The 26,157-nt window shown below is 32.5% G+C and overlaps 1 protein-coding gene across 4 annotated transcripts in view; it reads left to right on the top strand.

Moving 5' to 3' along the window:
• Positions 1-25,872, top strand: part of Mad (Mothers against dpp) — a 98,338-nt gene extending 72,466 nt beyond the window's left edge. For all 4 annotated transcript variants that reach the window (XM_067767850.1, XM_067767852.1, XM_067767851.1 and 1 more), the window contains exons 2-4: positions 18,961-19,283; positions 19,351-20,047; positions 20,145-25,872. In XM_067767850.1, coding sequence (XP_067623951.1) covers positions 18,996-19,283; positions 19,351-20,047; positions 20,145-20,551 — 1,392 coding nt within the window. In that variant the 5' untranslated portion in view covers positions 18,961-18,995 and the 3' untranslated portion in view covers positions 20,552-25,872. The remainder of the gene's footprint in view (positions 1-18,960; positions 19,284-19,350; positions 20,048-20,144) is intronic.
• The last annotated feature ends 285 nt before the right edge of the window (positions 25,873-26,157 follow it).

Raw genomic sequence — 26,157 nt, forward strand, 5'->3', positions numbered from 1 at the left:
TTTGTGAAGATTTTGATTGTTGATATCGCGTATGGCATCACTATTTTCACGTGATAACATTATTTAATACGTCACGTCGTATCAATGAATTGGGGGTGCGAAATGGCGAAAAGAAGATTGGGCGTCCTTGAAACAAATTCCGAAAAAGCGGGATCTTCGTCTCAATTTAAAGACATTCTATATCCGATGCATAAATGTTTTCTTTCTGAATATCGAACACGGCGAATAGCGATATATTTGAGAGCTCCTCCATTGCAGTGAGCTGTTTGCCATTCTGTAGGTGTAAGGCTCGATTTCAAAATAGAAAAGATTGTAATTTTAAATGCTTCAAAAAAGGTTTCAAAACAAGATCGCATAGCTTCAGAAGTGATCGAAGGTCCGTTTGTCCATAAGTTGTTTCTTAGATCAAGTGATAGAACAAACGAAGGTTTTTGTTTTTTTGTTTGGAAAGTTGTGGGTTTGTAATGATGTTAACAATGATTTGTGCGGGTCTCTGAGCCCTAATTATTGTGTGATAAATATACATACATTAACTAGACTTACGCTAAAAAAAAGCCGAGGACAAATTTTCCCCGTTACGGCATTTCTACAGTCACTACAGCTGCTTAACAAAACTTTTTAGATATTGTGGTTAACATCGATAATTCCTTAACTCATTATGTGTTATCTTAAGTCGAGAAAGTTAGAAAGTCCCAAGCAGTTTTCGTAAAATCAACTACATTTCATTTAAGTAATAGTTTTATCCTTGAAGAAAAAATTAACATAATTGTCTAAAAAGAACAAATCATGTAAGATATGGAAGGCGTCGGCGTTATAATTAATTATCCCTAAAGAGATTCTGGACGAAATATATCCAATAGGAGACTTTATCCACTCGTTATCGAAGTGGACGACCACGAAATGCCACGGGTGCTGCGAAAAAAGAAAGTGGCATCGGAGCGACAGGGGACAAGTCATATTCTCTGATTAGCGTAAAATAAATATATTCAATTAAGATTTGTAATGCGTGGTTAGCCCCAAAAATACAAAAATATGGACTCACTCAATTCTTGGTGAGATGCGGTCGTGAATTCTGAGTTACTTAACTCCTCATTAAGCACTTCTCACGGTTTTTAATATGTACCACACCGTTTCTGTTGCCTTAACGCAGTTTCGACACAATCTTCCTGATTTTTGGGACTTACCAAACGTCGCGAACCTTGACTGAATAAAATTTATTTTGCATTCATAAGAGAATATAAATCATACCCAAACGTTCTCTGTCCAATATATGTTTTCGTAATATGTACCAGTTAGAGCGCGGAACGCTTTTTTGTAGTGGAAAGCGGTTTTTTTTAGCCACGGGCCATCAAATTATTTTTTCTCCCTTTCGATTCTAATTTTCATGTTTATACTATCCTTAAACTCAATGGAAATTTCTGCAGTAGTTTTAAATGTGTTCAAAAGAGTCATCAAGATACATCCCAATCATCGCGTTCTTTTGCCTTTCGTGGTCATCCGCTTTCAAAATCACCGGATAAAGTCTCCGATTCTATATATTTCCAACACAATCTCCTAAAGGATGATTTATTCCAATGTAAATCAATACCAATCGGGTTATTTGCGGTTTGTACACTCAGAGAAAAACACTGCGGAGGGGCGACGCCGCTTAGAAAAATTTTCTTCTAATTGAAAAAAAATTGTTTCTAAAGTTTTTGATGTTGATTTTTCCTGGGCGTGAACCCAGGACCTTCGGTGTGGTAGGCGTAGCAAGCTACCATCACACCACGGCTCGGCGGCCGCCTAAGGACAGGGCTTGTTTTAAGAACAGTTTTTCCAAGCACACCGTTTGTATTTTATGACCAGTTTGGTATTGATGTGTGAACCTTATGTGCTCATTTCACTACTTGAGCTTGATTTAAGATGTTTCGTTCTCACGCTTCGATAACGATTTGTGGCCGATTTAACAGTTTTTGGTCTCAATTCAAGAACGGTTTGTGCTTGATCATTGGTGGGAGTGGGAAGGTACCATTTATTTATTTTTTTATGAATAAATAATTTTTTTGTCATTAATAGAAAATATTAAAATCCAAAAGACTAAGAAAAAATGAATTTTTTCATATATTTCTCTTATTGAGAATCTCTTCTTATTTGATGATGCAATCTGAATATATACTTAAAACATTTCATAACAAGTTTGAGAATTACCTGTGCATATGTGAATGGAACTGAATGAAAAATAAGGATTAAAAAAAAAAAAATTAAAAAATTGCTTTAAAAAACTTCAGACTTTGATCGTGATCGAACTCGCGCCACACGATCGCAACCGCAACATCATAGCCGCTGGGCCACTACAACTGCTTGATAGCTTGCGCCAAATATTGTATTTAACATTGTAGTACACACGAATTATAACGTTTCTTTTTACTTGAACTTCCCTGCAAAAATCGTTGGATCATGTGGTCCACTGGAGTACTTACCATTATACTCCACTGTAATGCAGCAATGGACCAACTCATGTTTCTACACGAACACATTGTAAGCCGATCATTGCTCGTTTTTAACGATTGTAAACACTATCGGACTGTGGGTACTCCATGGATTACTCTGATGTAATGCGGAGCTGGAGTATATGGTCCAGTCCTAGGACATCGCAATGTTAATTGGACCATATCTTTTGTATGAATTGTGGTAAATTTTGGAGTACTCGGTTGATCCATAGCGAGCACTCCATACATACATGCATGGAGTACTCGCGATTTTTGCAGGGTAGTTTAAGAACGTCGTTCTCATTAATAGCACATTTGTTCATATTTTAATACCAGCCTTCGCTTTTCAGGAAAATGGTGTCAGTTCAAGAACAAGTTTGTTGTTTAAAGAACAGGTGGTTCGTTTTTCAAGAACAAAAAAGTAAGAACATGAAAAGCTTGAATTGAGTCCGGTGGTGCTGAATTTTAGAACGGCGTTTTTCTCTGAGTGTAGACATTTGTGTTAATTTCTTTCTTAAGGATAACACTATTACTTTTAATTTATATCATTGCTTTTACGAAAACTGCTAGGGACTTAAACTTTTTTGTCTCAACATAACACCAAATGAGCTAAGGTATTATCAATATTCACCGCAAGAACTAAAAGCGTTCCGCAGAAATACTGTAAGAAGTGGAGCGCAATTGACTGACTAATAATATCTCCTTTCCTACCAACTTTCCAATCCAAGTAATGTGCACTTTTATATTTTTATTACTCATACATATTTTTACAATTTCTATGTCAAAAATTTAAAATCAAAGTTCAGCAATAATACGTCTTTATATAAGGATACATTTTTCGCTGATTCTGTCCATTTACATAAAGGAAATGCTTAAAATTCTTTTATTTTCTTTTTATTTATTATACTCAGCGTCCTATGCACACAGAGTATATTAATTGTGATTGGATAACGGTTGGTTGTACAGGTATAAAAGAATCGAGATAGATATAGACTTCCATATATCAAAATTATGAGATCAAAATAAAATTTAATTGAGCCATGTCCGTCCGTCCGTCCGTCTGTCCGTTAACACGATAACTTGAGTAAATATTGAGATATCTTCACCAACTTTGGTAAACGAGCTTATCTGGACCCAGAATTGGTATTTAAAATGAACGAAATTGCATGATAACCACGCCCACTTTTTATATATATAACATTTTGGAAAACACAAAAAACCTGATTCTTTAAAATAATACACCTAGAATTTTGAAATTTAACGTGTCGACTGATATTGAGACTCTTGTTAAAAATTAAAAAAAAAAATTAAACAAGTAAGGAAGGCTAAGTTCGGGTGTAACCGAACATTACATACTCAGTTGAGAGCTATGGAGACAAAATAAGGGAAAATCACCATGTAGGAAAATGAACCTAGGGTAACCCTGGAATGTGTTGTTTGTACGATATGGGTATCAAATGAAAGGTGTTAATGAGTATTTTAAAAGGGAGCGGGCCTTAGCTCTATAGGTGGACGCCTTTTCGTGATATCGCCATAAAGGTGGACCAGGGGTCACACTAGAATTTGTTTGTACGATATGGGTATCAAATGAAAGGCGTTAATGAGTATTTTAAAAGGGAGTGGCCCTTAGTTCTATAGGCGGACGGCTTTTCGAGATATCGCCATAAAGGTGGACCAGGGGTGACTCTAGAATTTGTTTGTACGATATGGGTATCAAATGAAAGGTGTTAATGAGTATTTTAAAAGGGAGTGGGCCTTAGTTCTATAGGTGGACGCCTTTTCGAGATATCGCCATAAAGGTGGACCAGGGGTCACACTAGAATTTGTTTGTACGATATGGGTATCAAATGAAAGGTGTTAATGAGTATTTTAAAAGGGAGTGGGCCTTAGTTCTATAGGTGAACACATTTTCGAGATATCGCCATAAAGGTGGACCAGGGGTGACTCTAGAATTTGTTTGTACGCCATGGGTATCAAATGAAAGTTGTTAATGAGTATTTTAAAAGGGAGTGGGCCTTAGCTCTATAGGTGGACGCCTTTTCGGGATATCGTTATAAAGGTGGACCAGGGGTGACTAGAATGCGTTTGTACAATATGGGTGTTTTAAAAGGGAGTGGGCCTTAGTTCTATGGGTGGACGCCTTTTCGAGATATCGCCATAACGGTGGACCAGGGATGATTAGAATGCGTTTATACAATATGGGTATCAAACGAAAGGTGTTGATGAGTATTTTAAAAGGGAGTGGACCTTAGTTCTATGGGTGGACGCCTTTTCGAAATATCGATATAAAGGTGGACCAGGGGTGACTCTAGAATTTGTCTGTACGATTTGACGAGTGGGCCTTAGTTCTATAGGTGGACGCCTTTTCGATATATCGCCATAAAGGTGGACCAGGGGTGACTCTGTAATGTGTTTGTACAATATGCGTTCAAATTAAAGGCATTAATAAGAATTTTAAAAGGGAGTTGTGGTAGTTGTATATGTGAAGGCGTTTTCGAGATTTCGACGAAAATGTGGACCAGGGTGACCCAGAACATCTGTCGGGTACCGCTAATTTATTTATATATGTAATACCACGAACAGTATTCCTGCCATGATTCCAAGTGCTTTCGATTTCGTCCTGCAGAACTTTTTCATTTTCTTCTACTTAATATGGTAGGTGTCACACCCATTTTACAAAGTTTTTTTTCTAAAGTTATATTTTGCGTCAATAAACCAATGCAATTACCATGTTTCATCCCTTTTTTCGTATTTGGGATAAAATTATGGAATTTTTTTTCATTTTTCGTAATTTTCGAAGTCGAAAAAGTGGGCGTGTCATAGTCGGACTTCGGCCATTTTTTATACCAATACAAAGTGTGTTCAGATAACTATGTGAACTGAGTTTAGTAAAGATATATCGATTTTTGCTCAGGTTATCGTGTTAACGGCCGAGCGGAAGGACAGACGATCTACTGTGTATAAAAACTGGACGTGGCTTCAACCGATTTCGCCCTTTTTCACAGAAAACAGTTATCGTCATAGTATCTAAGCGCCTACCAAATTTCACAAGGATTGGTAAATATTTGTTCGACTTAGGCATTAAATGTATCCTAGACAAATCAAATGGAAAGGGGTGGAGCCACGCCCATTTTGAAATTTTCTTTTGTTTTTGTATTTTGTTGCACCATATCATTACTGGAGTTGAATGTTGACATAATTTACATACTTATATACTGTAAAGATATAAAATTTTTTGTAAAAATTTCACTTAAAATTTTTTTTTTTTTAAAGTGGGCGTGGTCGTTCTCCGATTTTGCTAATTTTTATTAAGCATACATATAGTAATACAAGTAACGTTCCTGCCAAATTTCATCATGATATCTTCAACGACTGCCAAATTACAGCTTGCAAAACTTCTAAATTACCTTCTTTTAAAAGTGGGTGGTGCTACACCCATTGTCCAAAATTTTACTTATTTTCTATTCTGCGTCATAAGTTCAACCCACCTACCAAGTTTCATCGCTTTATCCGTCTTTGGTAATGAATTATCGCACTTTTTCGATTTTTCGAAATTTTCGATATCGAAAAAGTGGGCGTGGTTATAGTCCGATATCGTTCATTTTAAATAGCGATCTGAGATGAGTGCCCAGGAACCTACATACCAAATTTCGTCAAGATACCTCAAAATTTACTCAAGTTATCGTGTTAACGGACGGACGGACGGACGGACATGGGTCAATCAAATTTTTGTAAATAAATAAATACCTGTACAACCAACCGTTATCCAATCAAAGTTAATATACTCTGTGAGCTCTGCTCAACTGAGTATAAAAATGGTCGTGGCACCGCCCACTTTTGAAAAAATCAATTTTACAAGTACTATTAATAATAAATCAAAAATTGTTAAACCTATCGTAACAAAATTCGGCAGAGAGGTTCCCTTAACTGTAAGGGATGCTTTGAGAAAAATTAACGAAATCGGTAAAGGACCACGCCCACTTATATATGTTTACAAAAAAGAGCTTCATATCAATGTTATTATAAATAGGAAAAACTTAAAAATTAAAAACATGGGCGTGGCACCGCCCCTTTTATTGCTAAGCAATTTTCTATGCTTCGGGTGCCATAACTCCAAGAAAAATTAAGGTATCGTAATAAAATTGGGTATACAGATTTTCCCCATAGCAGGAGATATTTCTAGAAAAAATGGACGAGATCGGTTAAAGACCACGCCCACTTTTATATAAAAGATTTTTAAAAAGGTCGTAGACGAAAAAATAAGCCATATCTCACCGAAAAAGAGCTTTGTATCAATAGAATTTTACTTTTTAAATTGAATTATAACATTAAATTTGAAAACACTAATATTTTTGAAAATGGGTGTGGCACCGCCCCTTTTATGACTAAGAAATTTTCCATGTTTCGGGAGCCATAACTCGAAGAAAAATTGACATATTTTAATGAAAATGTGTACACAAATTTTCCCTATAGTAGAAAATATTTCTAGTAAAAAATGGACGGAATCGGTTAAAGTCCACGGCAACTTAGATATAAAACAAGTTTAAAAGGGTCTTATACTAGAATAATAAGCTATAACTTAGCAAAAAATAGTTTTTAATCAATGATATTTCACTTATCAAATTTTATTGTAAGAGGAAATAGGGGGACATTTCGTTTTTAACGGGCGGTGCCACGTATTATGTAGAAAAGTAATTTATCTGAAATGAAATGTGCAATTTAACCTCACGCTGAGTATTTACTGTTCGGTTACACCCGAACTTAGACACCTTTACTTGTTTTATATTTATCTTAAAAATCGCTTAGGTATGTACATCTGTTCACTATATATTTCTTATCTTATACAGCCGATTATTTGGACATTACGGATGGGATAAGATTATTGTTCAGCCCCATTTATGAAAGCTATGAAGTCTTCGGCACAGCCAAAGACAGTCCCATTCTTACTTGTTTCTATTCAGTTTATTAATTTATTTTTGAATATTTCCTTCATATTTTATTTCTAATTTATTTTTAATTCACGCTTAAATTTATGTTTGTTTTTGCACCGCACACAGTAGCAAAGGTTTTTCAGACATGCACACAATTTACCTAAGCCACCCAATTAGGTTTAGAATTCGCGACATTAAATAGCTCGGCACAAGTGCGTTAAAGCTTAGCCACTACATACGCTTATTGACACTTGATCGCGCGCTGTTTTCATGTTGAAATCCAATTTCAAATCCAATTAAGCGCTACGTATAAATCAAGAAATTCATTTAATCGCCAGCGTGAAGATTGAAATCACCAACCAAAGCAAATTGGGTGGCAGTATTGACAGTTTGTTATTGGTGTTGTATGTTGTATTGTATGTGCAATGTTGATATTTTGGTGGCAAATGCAAATGTAATATGGTGACACTATTAACCAAAAACAAGTAACTAAGAGTGTGATTATCTATTACCAAGTAAGTAAGTAAATATCGTTTCGCTGCTACAGCAAATGTGATTTGTAGATAATAATTTATATGGCGACGCGTACGCATGCGCGTGAGCCGCAAATGGTTTTTGTTTTTTGTTTTTTGTAATAAACGGCGATCGCGTGAAACAGCAGTCGTAATTATAATTACCACGCGCGTTAAAGCTACCTGGCTTAAAATTTATAACCTAGCTTGAATTACTCATTTCACAATGAATTAATCATAAATTTCTAAGTAGTTGTAATTTATACCCATTCATTATATGTAACTAAGCAATTAAAGCATGTATGCGATTTACAAGGTAACCAGCCTCCTGCTGTTTCTCATTTTATCATTGGAGCTATTGGAATTTTGCACACACATTTTTTTTAAAGCATAATAACGTACAAGGGTGCTTCTGCAGGGCAAACAAATAGTTAGTAGGAAGCGGTGACTCTTTTTTAACCGGTTCTTACTTGGAAGCCGTTAGGTTTTGGATTGTAGGTTAGGTTGAACTGGTCGGTCCATGAGGGCCTCACAAACTGAAAAACCCTATCAAGATCCTAGATCTGCCAGCTGTATCACTCTTAATAGCAGGAGTCCTGGGCTGACAAGCGCAGGACACGAGCACAAAACGTGCTCGATCGTTTCCTCCTCCAACGCGAACTTCCTACATCTGCTATCACTGATCAAGCCTAATTTAAGGGCATGTGATGCCAGAAGGCAGTGTTGTCCAGTCAGAATATTTGGATTGTAAAAAAGTAAAGTAGTTACAACCGAAAAAAAAATCATTTACCTGTGATGTAATACAGCAACTGAAAGATAATCGTAAAACGCATCGACAGACTAGAAGAAATCGCAATGACATCTTCATCTCGTTCGCAACCTTTGATCGCATACGAGACTCACCACGTTTCCCGACTATTTAGAGCCCTATAGTGCGCGCAGCGCTGCCACGTAATGAGCAAGAAATTAAGTTAGAGAGTCCGGTGATAAAATTATCAGCTGTCTGTGTGGTTAACAGCTTTACGACGGCAACGCTGCATCGTTTATAACATATTAGTCAATTTGATTTGCAAGTGCCCACATTTCGTGGAGCGGAGAAACCAAAGGGTATTTCGCCTGAATATGATACCCTGTGAAAGCTGATCTTTCCGACTGCTGGACGAAAGACTTTTTCATGATTTTTGATAAGCTTTTAATTGCGGTTTTTGGCTTTCGACTCGAAAAAGTCGGGGTGAAAAAATTTGTCTATATAAAAATTTTTGAGGTTCCAGGAGTTCATATAACACTTTCAGAATAATGCGCATTTGGTTGGGGCGTAATATATCAGTCAAAGTTTTCAAAAAAGTAATCAGTCTCCACAAAGTAAGGGGTTCAAAGGGTCATTAAAGAAGTCTTTAAACAACAAAGAAACTGATTCAACAATGTGAAGTTAAACAAAATACTGTCTCAGAATTTGTAAGTACCGGTTCAAAAATAGTAACCGCTTCCAAGTAAGAACCGGTTCAAAAAGAGTAACGGCTTCCAAGTAAGAACCGGTTAAAAAAGAGTAACCGCTTCCAAGTAAGAACCGGTTTAAGAAGAGTAACGGCTTCCAAGTATGTAACCGGTTCAACGAAAATAGCCGATTAAAAAGAGTAACCGCTTCCAAGTAAGAACCGGTTCAAAAGAGGTAACTGCTTCCAAGTAAGTAACCGGCTCAGCAAAAATAACCGGTTAAAAAAGAGTAACCGCTTCCAAGTAAGTAACCGGTTCCACAAAAATAACCGGTTCGAAGTAAGTAACCGGTTCCACAAAAATAACCGGTTCCAAAAAAGAAACCGGTTCCAAAAATTTAACAGATTCCAAGAACAAAACCGGTACCAGAAAAGTAACCAGCTTTAAAAAATGTATGCAGTTTCAAAAAAGATACTTCCAAAAAACCAATCGGTTCTAAAAAAGTTACCGAACTGAGATGGTACCGATTTAAAAAAAGTATAGAATAATGCCTGCTGTCATTGTCAACCATCGTATATGTACATATGTATGTATATTTTAAATAAAATGCAATATTCTTGTTTCGGTTGTTTATTGCCTATATCAATTTTTTAACATTTAAGTCAACATTATAACACCTTTGCTTGTTTGCCGTATGACATTTGTCGCAGATGTTTGATATGGAAATTTCAATATACCGCGAACTAAGTACATGTATACTACATGTTGGCAAGCTGACTACGTGCCTTTTTCCAATATTTTCCTTACACAATTAAATAGTTGATATAACTTTGTGATTTAAAAATTTGAATCTAGATACCATGGAATTATGACTTTTTTGAGTTGAGCTTTGCACTTTACCATTCTTGTTATTCTCTTTGCTATTAATTGATGATTTTTCAATTACTCTATATTCATTTTTTAACTAAATATGTCATACTGGTATCGTGCTCTGTTTGCAGCTGGTTGACATTGAAATGTCATAATTAAAATGAATTGTTACAATTGATAAGTTACCTGACTGTCGCTTGAGCTGTCATCTACTCGTATTGACAGCGTTCTACTACCTTTAGGGACATTTTGTCCAATTGCACATAATTTGTATGCAGAGTTATTGTGCAAGAATTTTTGTGTGGGGTGCCTATCTATGTATTAGCATGAGTGTTCGGCTAGTAACAAAACTGAGGGGGAAAATGACACAAGTGTTAGTTTTTAATTTAGAACGCATTAGGAAGAGAAATGAAAACAGAATATTATCGTATATTCAACTGAAATAAAGAATTGGACAAATTGTTTTTTTCTGGAATATATATGAAATTTATCACAATTTAATGAACAGAGGAAGAATAAAGAGAAAGATATTCACAAAAAAAATTATATCTTGAAGAATTACAAACTAATTTTTTTTCCTATTCTTATTATAATTTATTTCAACCTTTATTTAAAAAATTATAATATAATTCTAATAAAAACAGCGTTAATAAAAAATCTTAAAAGAATTATAAAAAAAGACATAATAAAACAAAATCATAATAAATAAAAATTTTAATTATACAATAAAAAAAGTTTTGAAGAAGAATGAGAACCATAAATAATATAAAAGTTATAATAAACTGGAATAAAAACAAAATTATTAAATAATTACAAAAAACATTAAAAAGTTAAAAAAACTATAAAAAAATGATGAAAAGACGTTATAAAAAATTATAATTTGAAAAAAAATATGAGAACGAAAAGTAAAAAAAAGTGTATAAAAGAGAAAATAAAAAAAATAATTTTTGTTGTTATATCGGCCTACTGAATTTAAGATCGCGGGTTCGAATCGAGCTCAAGGCCAAACAATAATTTTTTATCATTATTATTGTTATGATAAAATTTTTTCTTAATTGAAAAAATTTTTAAATTAGAATAGAAGAAAGAAAAAATTTAAGACAACTGCCAAAGCTCGTTGTATAGATCCATTTCGGGAACTGCTAAATTCCTTCATCGGCAACGTTTAGACGCCGCTGCTATAACCATTCAGCCACCACAGCGGTTTTTTGTTTGTCTTCATTAATCCTACTTCTATTCTGGTTCGTGCCAATTGATATTCACAACACTGCGACATCTGTTGCAGAATAGCTGTGAAAATTGGACTTGTTTGTTGGCAATGCTGCCATAGTGTCATATTTTTTTTTTTTTTTTTTTTTATTGACACTTTTTTCCCCGTGCTCTGGGATGTATTAACAATTTTTGTTGTTATATCGGCCTACTGATTTTAAGATCGCGGGTTCGAATCGAGCTCAAGGCCAAACAATAATTTTTTATCATTATTATTGTTATGATAAAATTTTTTCTTAATTGAAAAAATTTTTAAATTAGAATAGAAGAAAGAAAAAATTTAAGACAACTGCCAAAGCTCGTTGTATAGATCCATTTCGGGAACTGCTAAATTCCTTCATCGGCAACGTTTAGGCGCCGCTGCTATAACCATTCAGCCACCACAGCGGTTTTTTGTTTGTCTTCATTAATCCTACTTCTATTCTGGTTCGTGCCAATTGATATTCACAACACTGCGACATCTGTTGCAGAATAGCTGTGAAAATTGGACTTGTTTGTTGGCAATGCTGCCATAGTGTCATATTTTTTTTTTTTTTTTTTTTTATTGACACTTTTTTCCCCGTGCTCTGGGATGTATTAACAATTTTTGTTGTTATATCGGCCTACTGATTTTAAGATCGCGGGTTCGAATCGAGCTCAAGGCCAAACAATAATTTTTTATCATTATTATTGTTATGATAAAATTTTTTCTTAATTGAAAAAATTTTTAAATTAGAATAGAAGAAAGAAAAAATTTAAGACAACTGCCAAAGCTCGTTGTATAGATCCATTTCGGGAACTGCTAAATTCCTTCATCGGCAACGTTTAGGCGCCGCTGCTATAACCATTCAGCCACCACAGCTGTTTTTTGTTTGTCTTCATTAATCCTACTTCTATTCTGGTTCGTGCCAATTGATATTCACAACACTGCGACATCTGTTGCAGAATAGCTGTGAAAATTGGACTTGTTTGTTGGCAATGCTGCCATAGTGTCATATTTTTTTTTTTTTTTATTGACACTTTTTTCCCCGTGCTCTGGGATGTATTAACAATTTTTGTTGTTATATCGGCCTACTGATTTTAAGATCGCGGGTTCGAATCGAGCTCAAGGCCAAACAATAATTTTTTATCATTATTATTGTTATGATAAAATTTTTTCTTAATTGAAAAAATTTTTAAATTAGAATAGAAGAAAGAAAAAATTTAAGACAACTGCCAAAGCTCGTTGTATAGATCCATTTCGGGAACTGCTAAATTCCTTCATCGGCAACGTTTAGGCGCCGCTGCTATAACCATTCAGCTATGTCGCAACAGATGTTGCAGTGTTGTGAATATCAATTGGCACGAACCAGAATAGAAGTAGGATTAATGAAGACAAACAAAAAACCGCTGTGGTGGCTGAATGGTTATAGCAGCGGCGTCTAAACGTTGCCGATGAAGGAATTTAGCAGTTCCCGAAATGGATCTATACAACGAGCTTTGGCAGTTGTCTTAAATTTTTTCTTTCTTCTATTCTAATTTAAAAATTTTTTCAATTAAGAAAAAAATTTTATCATAACAATAATAATGATAAAAAATTATTGTTTGGCCTTGAGCTCGATTCGAACCCGCGATCTTAAAATCAGTAGGCCGATATAACAACAAAAATTGTTAATACATCCCAGAGCACGGGGAAAAAAGTGTCAATAAAAAAAAAAAAAAAAAAAAAAAAAAAAAAAAAAAATATGACACTATGGCAGCATTGCCAACAAACAAGTCCAATTTTCACAGCTATTCTGCAACAGATGTCGCAGTGTTGTGAATATCAATTGGCACGAACCAGAATAGAAGTAGGATTAATGAAGACAAACAAAAAACCGCTGTGGTGGCTGAATGGTTATAGCAGCGGCGCCTAAACGTTGCCGATGAAGGAATTTAGCAGTTCCCGAAATGGATCTATACAACGAGCTTTGGCAGTTGTCTTAAATTTTTTCTTTCTTCTATTCTAATTTAAAAATTTTTTCAATTAAGAAAAAATTTTATCATAACAATAATAATGATAAAAAATTATTGTTTGGCCTTGAGCTCGATTCGAACCCGCGATCTTAAAATCAGTAGGCCGATATAACAACAAAAATTGTTAATACATCCCAGAGCACGGGGAAAAAAGTGTCAATAAAAAAAAAAAAAAAAAAAAAATATGACACTATGGCAGCATTGCCAACAAACAAGTCCAATTTTCACAGCTATTCTGCAACAGATGTCGCAGTGTTGTGAATATCAATTGGCACGAACCAGAATAGAAGTAGGATTAATGAAGACAAACAAAAAACCGCTGTGGTGGCTGAATGGTTATAGCAGCGGCGTCTAAACGTTGCCGATGAAGGAATTTAGCAGTTCCCGAAATGGATCTATACAACGAGCTTTGGCAGTTGTCTTAAATTTTTTCTTTCTTCTATTCTAATTTAAAAATTTTTTCAATTAAGAAAAAAATTTTATCATAACAATAATAATGATAAAAAATTATTGTTTGGCCTTGAGCTCGATTCGAACCCGCGATCTTAAAATCAGTAGGCCGATATAACAACAAAAATTGTTAATACATCCCAGAGCACGGGGAAAAAAGTGTCAATAAAAAAAAAAAAAAAAAAAAAAAAAAAAAAAAAAAATATGACACTATGGCAGCATTGCCAACAAACAAGTCCAATTTTCACAGCTATTCTGCAACAGATGTCGCAGTGTTGTGAATATCAATTGGCACGAACCAGAATAGAAGTAGGATTAATGAAGACAAACAAAAAACCGCTGTGGTGGCTGAATGGTTATAGCAGCGGCGCCTAAACGTTGCCGATGAAGGAATTTAGCAGTTCCCGAAATGGATCTATACAACGAGCTTTGGCAGTTGTCTTAAATTTTTTCTTTCTTCTATTCTAATTTAAATATTTTTTCAATTAAGAAAAAATTTTATCATAACAATAATAATGATAAAAAATTATTGTTTGGCCTTGAGCTCGATTCGAACCCGCGATCTAAAAAAAATAATAATAAAAAAGAAAATAAAAAAAAAATAATAAAAAAAGAAAATAAAAAAAATTGTAAAAAAGAAAAAATAATATGACAAAGATCAGTAAAAAAAACTATGAAAAACATAATTAAAAAAAAAACTATGAAAAAGATAATTAAAAAAAGTAAACAAAAGATAATTAAAAAAAATTATGGAAAAGAAAATGAAAAATAAAAATTACGAAAAAGACAAAAAATAATAAAAAAAAAATATGAAAAGGAAAATTTGAAAATATAAAAAAAAAATTAAAAAAATAAGAAAAAAGAAAATAAAAAAATATGAAAATATTAAATATTAAAAAATACGACAAAAAATTATAAAAAAGAGCATGAAGAAGATAATAAAAAAAACATGAAAAGGAAAATTTAAAAATATGAAAATATTAAATATTAAATATTAAAAAATACGATAAAGAAGTATGAAGTAGAACATGAAGAAGATAATAAAAAAATATGAAAAAGAAATTATGAAAAAAAATATGAAAAAAAAAATTTTAAAAATAAATAATAAATATGAAAAAGAAAAAGAAAAAAAATTATGAAAAAGAAAATTAAAACACAAATTATTAAAAAGAACATTAAAAAAACTTGAAAAAGAAAATGAAAAAATTATGAAAAAGAAAATTAAAAAAAGTATTAATAAAAATTAAGAAAAAAATATAATAAAAAAAACTTAAAGAAATAATTAGTTTTGTTTTAATTAACAAAAAAAAAAAAAAAATGGAATTAAAAACACAATAATATGTTCATGACAAGTTTTGTAGAGTTTCCAAAATATTACTAACTTTTGCATCGATTGAAGATCGACTGACTGAACTCATAAAAATTTATAAAAAAAAAAAAAACACTACTTATTGTAATAGTCGAATCACTTATCTAATGTAAACCACTAATCGATAGTGATAATCGATTCCTTTACTAAACAACTTTCGCTAATGACTAATCGCTTATCAAGGGATCTGATATACAGCTCCTAACAATCAATAAATCAACTAAGCTCGTTTTGCGTCTTTTTAACCCAAAGCGAAAATAAATTATTTCGATTAGTATTCCACAAGCAGCTATCGCCTCTGGGTTAATTGTCACTTGAAAAACTATTAATAAATTTGTCCTTAACAAATAATTTGCCGCATAAATAACGATTTACAATTAATTAAGTACTTATCCATAAAAAAATAGAAATATTATCACTTTTTAAGCCATATGCAGCGAATTTCGCTTGAAACTCCATTTTTAATTTTGTTGTCTAACGTGTTTGCGATCGGCATAGAGAAACCGCGTGCGCAGCGGCACAAGCATTTTAAGCGCTGGAACCGCCCACTAGGCACTAAAGCGCCAAATACACGACACGAACATTTCCGCGAACATTCCCGTTATGTCATGTTTCTGCGACCTTTTCTGTCGTGTATGGTGGTGTTTGCCAGTTCGCGCAAATGTTCGCCAAAAATCAAAATATTTTAATTTTTGGCGAACATTTGCGCGAACTGTTCGTGCGTGTATGGCGAAATAGCTCATAATCGTAGTAATTTCTGAACGGAACAGACGTGCGTGGAAAATAAAAATTTTTTAAATGTTCGGCCAAAAGTTTGTATGGTGTATGGCCAAAGCTGCGAACAAGATTGCGGAATGTTCGCGTCGTGTATTTGGCGCTTAAAAGCAACATACATACATATACATATGTATGTAGATATATACATAAGTACGTACTTATTTACGTATGTATGTATATACATTATGTATCTGCCGTAGTAATATGTTTGTTTGGTGGCCACTGCTTGGCCGCACGCCAAGATAACCATCGGTTATAGCAATTTAAGTAGCGGGTGTGCTTGTGCCAATCAGCGAAACCACTTTAGCTACGATGTGGATATACACGTACGAACATACAGCAATTCATGTGCATGAACTTACTTATGTATGCATTAGTTTACAATTGGACTTATTTTATAGAGAATATTTAAATTATTAAAGCTCCACCTCTCGTTGTGAGTATGCAAATGATATACGTAAGTGGTATATTAAAAAAAAGTTTAATGCCGTAAAACCAGCAAAATCAAATAAGATTAACTAAAGGTAAATAAAACTTTTCTTAGTTGAACAAAATTTAGCACTGTAAAACAAAATTTAATAAAGTAAAATAAAAATGAAACGAAAAGAATAAAACAAAAAAGTAATAAAGTAGTAAAATAAAAAAAGTATTAGAGGAGCAAAATAAAAAAGTGATGGAGTAAAATTAAAAAAAAGCAGGGATGCACCTTAACGTTAAGCTAATCGTTTATAAAAAAATTTCCACCGTTTCCGTTGAAACACTTCGAAATATTATCGATAAAGAAATTATCAAGATAAATTGTATCTCGTTTTTAACCGAAACGAAACGTTAAAAACGTTAACAAAAACGTGATACTTTATGTTTGAATTGTGCTGGCAATGCTATAGCCATGGTGAAGCCGTAAGGTGGTAACAGCGAGCGGACATACACACACAAACTCCATGTAATTTGTTTGTGTAATTCGTTGGTGGTAATGTCAAAAATACTCTGAGAAATGTTCGTACTGTCAAAATTCATGAGAAAAGTTGCAATCAGATTGGCTAATGCTTTCACCTTTAATGACTCCGCCATCAATCAGCTTTGCCAGCATAGTTTGAAATTAATAACATAAACAATTTGATTTCGTTTTGATATGGCAAAAAAACGAAACAAAATCATTTCGTTAATTTGACGTTCTTAACGTTAATAAACGAAACGAAATGACTGCTTCGTTTATTAACGTTAATTATCGTAACGAAATGATATCGGTTCGTTGGTTAAGCAAAAAAAGTAGTAAAGGAGAAAAATAAAAAAAGTAATAAAGTAGTAAAATAAAGAAATTAATAAAGAAGAATGCTAAAAAAAGCTTGATGTTACAAAAATACGCAAAATCAAATACTATTAACTAAAGTTAAATAAAACCTATCTTAGTTAAATAAAATTTAAGAATGTAAACAAAATTAAATAATGTAAGATGAAATTAAACAAAAAAAATAAAATAAAACAATGTATAAAGAAGTAAAAAAAGTTCTACTAGTAGAGTAAAAAAAAAAAGAGAGGTAAAGGAATAAAATAAAAAAAAGCTATAAAGGAGCAAAATAAAAAAGTATTAAAGGAGTATAATAATAAAAGTAGTAGGTAAAGGAGTAAAATAAAAAAAGTAAAGGAGTAATAAGAAGAGCAATAAAGGAGTAAAATAATAAAAACATTAAAGGAGTAAAATAAAAAAGTAATAAAGGATTAATAAAAAAGCAACAAAGGAGTAAAATAAAAAAGTACTAAAGGAGTAAAATAAAAAAGTGATAGAAAAGTAAAATAAAAGAGTAAAATAACAAAAAGTAAAATAAAAAAAATAAAAATAAAAAACAAAGCAATAAAAAAATAAAGGAATAAAAAAAAATAAAGGAAGGGGATAATAAAGGAGCAAAATAAATAAAATAAAGTCTACTAAAAAAGGTAAAAAATAAAAAATAAGAACTCAAAGAATGAAAAAATAAATAAATAAAATAGAAATAGAAAAAAAAATAAATAAAACAAAAAATAAAGAAGCCAATAAAGGAGCAAAATAAATAATAAAATAAAAGCTAACAAAAAAGTAAAAAATAAAATAAACGCCAATAAAAGCTAATAAAAATTGTAAAAAATAAAATACAAGCTAATAAAAAAATATAAGCTAATAAAAAATTGTAAAAAAAATATAAAAAAAATATAAAAAAAATAAAAAATAAATTAAATATAATAAAAATCTAAGAACTAAAAAAAAAATGAATAAAAAAATAAAATGAAAATGAAAAAAAATAAATTAAAAAAAGAAAAACAAAAGAATTGATAAAATAAAAATAGAAAAAATCAATAAATATAAAAAAATAAAAAAATAAAATATTTAAAATATATAAAAAAAAATTAAAAAATGAAATAAAAATGGTAACAAAAGTTAAATGGAATTAATTTAACAAAAAATTTAACTGTGTCGTATTATAGGCGGTAATATTAAACATGTTTACTTCGTACAAATTAGAAAAAGAGGTCGCCATAGACAATGGTTAGCAAGCCCTTTCTGTCATGAAAAGCCTGTCAGCAAGAATTTATTTGCCCTAGCAGATGCCTTTCCAATTCGCAACAAATCTGTTACTCTGATACTTCTGTTTAAACTGCTTTTCGTTGTTTTTTTGTAAACTAAGGAACTTTGAAAAGAGTGGCTGTTAAGAGAAATTTTACATTGAATCCGTTTCTAAGTGTTGTGTTTCCAGTTATATTGAGATGTAACTAATTTTCTCTATTTATTTAATGGTACTTTTGGGCAGGTGGCAACTGTCTAACTATAATACATTCATTCGATCACCCTTTAGAATATATTCCGTATATTTTATTGAATAACGCATTTACGCTAATATCCAACTTAAATTTTTTCATAATCTTTCTTACAGATTATCATCCTGTTAACGATTACACCGGCTATCCCATGAACCCGACAAACGGCATGGATACAGAAGATGTCGAATCCACCTCAAGCAGCGCTATGTCCCGACTCGGCACACTTTTTTCATTCACATCGCCCGCCGTTAAAAAACTCCTGGGTTGGAAACAAGGCGACGAAGAAGAAAAATGGGCTGAAAAAGCCGTTGACAGTTTAGTGAAGAAATTAAAGAAACGTAAAGGCGCCATAGAAGAATTGGAGCGTGCATTATCCTGTCCTGGCCAACCATCAAAATGTGTTACAATACCACGTTCGTTAGATGGACGTTTGCAGGTAAGCTCAAATTTGAGCAATTCAGATGTTCGACAATTCACATACGTTTTCTATATTTAACCTACAGGTCTCACATCGCAAAGGACTGCCGCATGTTATATATTGTCGCGTTTGGCGTTGGCCAGATTTACAATCACACCATGAATTAAAACCACTCGAAATTTGTCAATATCCATTTAGTGCCAAACAAAAAGAAGTTTGCATAAATCCTTATCATTATAAACGTGTCGAAAGCCCTGTACTGCCGCCTGTGCTGGTGCCACGTCATTCAGAATTTGCACCTGGCTATTCAATGCTACAATTTAATCAATCAATGTCTGAGCCACCAATTCCACCCAATGTAAATTATTCAAATAATGGTTTTAATAATATGAGTCCAAATAGTCCGCCTTTAACATCAGCTGGTAGCCCAAGTACGGTTAATTCAAATCCTAATTCACCATATGGTAGCTTAGCTGGTACACCACCTCCAGCATATAGTCCCTCCGAAGATGGTAATTCAAATAATCCAAACGATGGCACACAGCTAATTGATGCACAAATGGGTGATGTTGCTCAGGTGAGCTATTCGGAACCAGCTTTTTGGGCATCGATTGCTTATTATGAACTCAATTGTCGTGTTGGTGAGGTATTCCATTGCAATAATAATTCAGTTATCGTTGATGGTTTTACGAATCCATCAAATAATTCGGATCGTTGCTGTTTAGGGCAGTTAAGTAATGTCAATCGTAATAGTACTATAGAGAATACACGTCGTCATATAGGTAAATGTAATTTTTGTTTGTTGAGTAGCTTTACTTCAACACTTCTTTAAATTAACCTTTCTATTTCAATCAAAATAATTTTTTATATCATTTGCAGGCAAAGGCGTTCATCTCTATTATGTAGCTGGTGAAGTTTATGCCGAATGCCTCTCAGATTCGGCAATATTTGTGCAATCACGTAACTGTAATTATCATCATGGCTTCCATCCGAGTACAGTATGCAAGATACCGCCAGGTTGTTCTCTTAAAATTTTCAATAATCAAGAATTTGCTCAACTCTTGTCGCAATCGGTAAATAATGGTTTTGAAGCGGTCTACGAATTAACCAAAATGTGCACAATACGTATGAGCTTTGTAAAAGGTTGGGGTGCTGAATATCATAGACAAGATGTTACATCGACACCATGTTGGATAGAGATACATTTGCATGGACCACTGCAATGGTTGGATAAAGTGCTAACACAAATGGGTTCACCACACAATGCCATCAGTTCCGTATCGTAAAAGGAAGACGACGAGAAGAGGCGTAGAAAACGTATATGAAAGAGCGGTTTTTTTTCTAAAGCTTAAATTAAATGTATGCCATGTTTTGATACTAAAAAATCAAACTCTTGTGGCATACAAACATGAATTCATTTAATTGAATTTTTTGTTATTAACTTTCAAAATTAAGTTTTTCAAGTTCATCATAACTCATCGAACTGCTATTTTTTTAAATTGAATAATTTGATTTTTTAAATTTTGAGCAATATTTACGTTCTCTATACATATTAGGGCGGGTCAAATTGTACGGGGAAAAATGGGGGAAAAAACTTCAGGTGCACATCCAGTTTCTCAATCTGAGTAATATTGTCTATGAGACCATAGGTCTGAAATGAATTTCGAGCCTCCCTAATTTTGTTAGAAAATTTTATATCCCAATCCGAATCCGAATTTGACATTTATTGTCATGTATTTTATTTGTGAGAGCCGCTATTCGGATTGGGATATAACATTTTCTAAGAGGCTCGAAATTCATTTCAGACCTATGGTCCCATGGACAATATTACTCAGTATGACCCATAGATTCAGAAACTGGATGTGCCTTTTCAACAATAAATTTGACCCACCCTAATACATATATATACAAAACATATAAATAATTAGTTTACTATAAGTTTTAAAATCGATGTGCAAATTTTTGATCTTCCCCTTAATTATAAATAATTTTTGTTGCCTTATACAAATATTTTTTAAGAAAAGACGTACTGTTTTCTTTTTTTTTGTGGCGAAATTTTGTCATTCCTATATATAAGCTAAAAAAATGTTTAGTAAACAAAAAAGTGTCATAGCATTGGTTTAGGTTGAGCACAGCAATACCAATAAATAATTAAAAAAAAAAGAAATTATAAAAAATCATTTTTCGTGAATTTGTAATATCTATTTTATGATGTTTCCTAAAAGTAAACGAACTAATGCCTTAAAAATAAATTATTTTAATTATGTATGATATATTGTTTTTTATTTAAACCATATAAACGGTTATAAGCGAATGGATTTTAAAATAATAGTTCTGTATCCACACCTGCCGATTTATCAATTTATCTAGTTGAAAAGTAAAAAAGAAAAGCCACGCAGTTGTGCATACAGCAAATATTTTTATTTTTAAGATATTTTATGAAATATGCTTTATTGGAAATAATTTCAAAATTCATTTACATACATACGTATGTATGTATATGTCGTACGTTTGGGTAGATTCAGTACGGTATTTCTTTAATTGTCTTTAAGTACATATGCACTTGCGAGAAAAAAATTAGGAGCAAAATGTTTTGTAAACTTCATAAGTTATTTTCTTCTTCTAACTAGCTACGTTTATTAAAAAAAACAAACACAATGAATTGTAAAATAAAAACTATGTAACCTAACTATGAAAAAATTTTTTTTTTTAATTTATAAAAAAAGTTTTGTTTATTTAGTTTTGTAATCTAATTCAAGCTTAAGCAAAAGGTTTGCTGGGGCGCATCTCACGTTCTGTGAATTGTTAAAATGAAAATGAGTTTTCACACCTTTGAACAAATTTTTGTTTGATTTTTGTTTTTTTCTTTTCATTTTATCCCTTCATAGAACGCGAATTGTTCCCCTGATACTTTAAAGCGAAAGAATACATTCAGTTATCAAATTTTTCGAAAATGTTTCCAAAATTGGGTTACATAGTTTTCGCTATACAATCCATATTTTTTTTAAATTGTTGAAAATAAGAAGAGAACTGATACAATTTACAGATAATTTTTGCTACTGTTTTTTTTTTACTTGCAAGTGTATATGAACATGACCTATATTGATGTATCATTTACAATTACAATTATCTCAGCATGGAAAAGGGTACATATTTTTACAGAACATCAGAGCCTTCTTTCCCTATTTAGCGCAATTATAGTGTATTCAGTTTGGCGTTTTTTTATATTCAGCACAATTTTCGCAGATATATAGCGCAGGTTTGATGTATTCAGCATCTTTTTTGTATCCAGCGCAGTTCTTCTGTATTAAGCTCTGTGTTTTATACATTCAGCGTAGTTTTTTATGCAAAAAATACCCTCATATGAATTCAGCGTTTTTTTTGTAAATTCAGCATACCCTTTACCGCGACGAGCTCGCGCTGCACTATTTCTATGTACTAAGCAATGCTTATAAGGTATTCAGCGCACTTTTTTAAACTGTATTTGCAGCTCGATTTAATGCATTAAGCTTAGGTTTTACTGCCTAAATTTGTTAACACGCATTCAGCTCGTTTTTTTCAAGTAAATCGTTTCAGCTCAACTTACTTCTTGACGCAATAAAGTTCAGGCTTCCTTGCTTCATATAGTTTGTACGTTTTAAGCGTTGCTTATAGTGCTATTTATTGCATTCAGCTGAGATTTTACTTCGTTAAAGCTTCGCGTTAGCGTTATTTTGACATTAACAATGTGCCAAACATTTTGGCATTTTAGCATTAGTAATTTTTTTCAAATAAATTACAAACGTACATTTACCGTTATTTTAATTTTTATTACATTCTAAAAATTTAAGAATAATTTTTAAGCAAAAAAAAAATGTTTTGTTTTTTTTGCAAACCCAATTGAGTATGTGAAAACTTTATTTTCATTTTATTGCCTTATAATAATAATAAAATAGTTTCATAAATCAATACATTATGTTTTGTTGTTTTATTTTTGAAAATATAATTTAAAACAAAATATCATACTACGAAATAAATGGATTTTACGATTTAAGTGTACTATAAACTAAAAGGATAAACTAAGTGGAATAAACTGTGGAATTTAAAAACAAAAGCTAAAAATAAATAAAAAATAATAAAATTAGGAACATAAAATAACAAGACGAATTCAGTACCAGGTGTTGCTATTCTAACAGCTGTGTGCTTCATTTTATTATCATATATTCCATATAACGCCATGTACAGCAATATGCCAGTTAATCGAAATCAATGAAAAATTTCTTTTGACTTGACATTCTTCTGCACAGCGAATTGGCTGAATTCGCTTTGGCATCACCTTGTATAGATTCGCCTTGATAAAAGAAAAATTTAAAAACAAAATAAAGACGGTAAAAATGAGTGTAATTATAAATGTAAAAAAAAAGTTGAAATCAAAAAAATAAACCTACAAAAAATATAAATACAACAATTCGGCATATTTTAGACATAATTTACTTAGTAAGATAGTAAAAAATTACTTAGTTCAACTTTTGAAATATAATTATATTCTGCTGCTGCTGTCGTGCCTGCTTATACAAACAAATATACAAACATACTTATATATACTACAAATGTATACCTTCATACAATTTTTTGCTGCTTACAGAATGATGTTTAAGTGCTTTTAAAAAATAACATGCCTTACAACAGCTTAAAAGCTAAATAAAAAGACAACATGTATATAAATATGCGTACATAGATTTGTCCATTTGGCCTTATAATATACAAAAGTAGTTATATTGGAAGGTGTGAAGAAAATGTAACCGCAAATTTGCCTTTTAGCTAAATATAAGTAGAACTAGTTGGAGCAGCCGGAACAAGGTGGAAGAGATCCAATTAATTAGCACCGCTGTTTTTAATTTTTTCCATTTTCTGTCGTGTCTTAAATTCGAATTTTTTGAATGCATTTTTTTTTTTTTTAATTTTTAAGGACCTTTTTCTCATGTGAACTTTAAAAATTATTTGCTCTACATGCACCTTTACTCATAACAAATATTTAAATCGCACAGATAAACCTTAAAGTTTATTAAAAAAAAACGGCCAAATTTATTTGCTTTCTTATATAAACAAATTTTATTTTTGAATAAAAATAGTTTAGGTAAAATGTTTTACAATAATTTTAGTTTCTTTAGAATATTTTATCTTACAAAAATTATTATGAGGAATTCGCATCCTTATGCGCCATATGTGGTGTGTTATAATCAAATTTTATGATGTATGAAAACAACCCGATTCTTTAAATTTTACAATACTCCTGTGAATTGTCCAAATGATTTGGTAGCTTTTGAATTGCATTTGTTTTTGCATCGGCAAGGTATTCTGGTAATGTGACACATCATTCCCATGTATTTTGATGCTTTGAATCTGAACAGACCCTAAGAATCAGCCTAAATGGTCGGAGTTCGGTCCGGATCTCAAGAAAGAAAAACACAAAATCTGTAGGTCGAACTGGTACCCGCTAGGCCAATTCTGATAGCGGATTCGTATTCGGAGCATCAAAATCCATCGGAACACATATATCGCATTACTATCTTCGCAAAACTTTTTGAGAAATTTGGGAATTTTGGAAAGAGCTGCCTTTGTTTTAAAAGCTTATAGAACTCAAAAGAAAGAAGACCACAAATACCGTGTTATTTGATTTGTTTTACACCGTTCCAAAATGTGTTATGGTGGGTCCAATTTCGAACTTCGAAAGTCAATATTTTAGAGGCTAACTTCGAAAAACGGAGAATTTATTTTTTTTATTTATGGATTATTCAGCCCAATCACGCAATCCCTCGTAGACTGTTTTTTCGGGATTCGCAACATTCGAATTCGTAACATTGCTACGATGGATTGCGTGATTGGGCTGTTTGTTTTAAATATTTTTCGCGTTTCGTAAATTTTCTCCGTTGGCAAGAACTTGTAGAAAATTTCAAATGTCAAAAGTTTACGTTCCGAGTGAATTCAGTCATGCCACTGTACGAATTTCGAATTTACTTATTTACTTTCGCATGATTGCATGATAGCAATTTCGTAACTTTCCCGAAAAAACAGTGTACGATGGAATGCGTGATTGGGCTGATCATCTTTAAGAGACAAGCTTTGTATAGTGTAATTACTGCGACAAATTTAATGATTTCTCAATTTTGTTTCAGAAAGTTTTTTAACCACCAACAATCATAATCAGACCGTTTCTACGCTGCTTCCCAAAGCAGCCGGTTCAATGTACCGGAGCGACTCGGAATTTTTCTCGGCCAACAACAACAACAACAACAGACTAGAGAACCAAGGGGGATCAATATTTCTTCCGATTGTCTGGTCCTTTCCATGCGCGGTTCCAAGGGGGAGGCACATTGGGGATTAAGCACTAATTTCATTCAAAACCACTTACAGGTTCGAAAAATCGGCCGATTGCAACAATGTTTACACAGAAATTTTCGTAATTGAATTCTGAAGAGACTCACATCGCTTGATTCTTCAAATTAATTTTTTAAAGAACATTTTGCAGAATTGTTTTTTTTTTCTAAATTCAAAATTTTAAAAATCGGGCTATGTGAGTCTCTTCAGAATTCAATTACAAAAATTTCTGTACAAAAACGATTAAAATCGGTTAATATTTGTGATATGTAGGTGGTTTTGAAAGGTTCGTCTCTAATGTGGGAGGGGAACCGTATTTTGTATTGACTGTAATGAAATACATAATACTAATCTACATAGTAGTTTCTTATCACAAAACGGATTTTTACTAGAAGTGCTGCTGGAGCCGCGCTATGTTCATATCTGCTTAAATCCTTAGATACATGCCCTTTGCATCACTGGTTGGATTTCTAATCTCACATTCCTTTCGCTGTTAATGCTGGATCTTAGATCAACGTAGTTCTTCCGTTGTTGT

Source organism: Eurosta solidaginis, chromosome 2, assembly GCF_040869045.1.
Source record: "Eurosta solidaginis isolate ZX-2024a chromosome 2, ASM4086904v1, whole genome shotgun sequence".
In the NCBI taxonomy this organism is placed as follows: domain Eukaryota; kingdom Metazoa; phylum Arthropoda; class Insecta; order Diptera; family Tephritidae; genus Eurosta; species Eurosta solidaginis.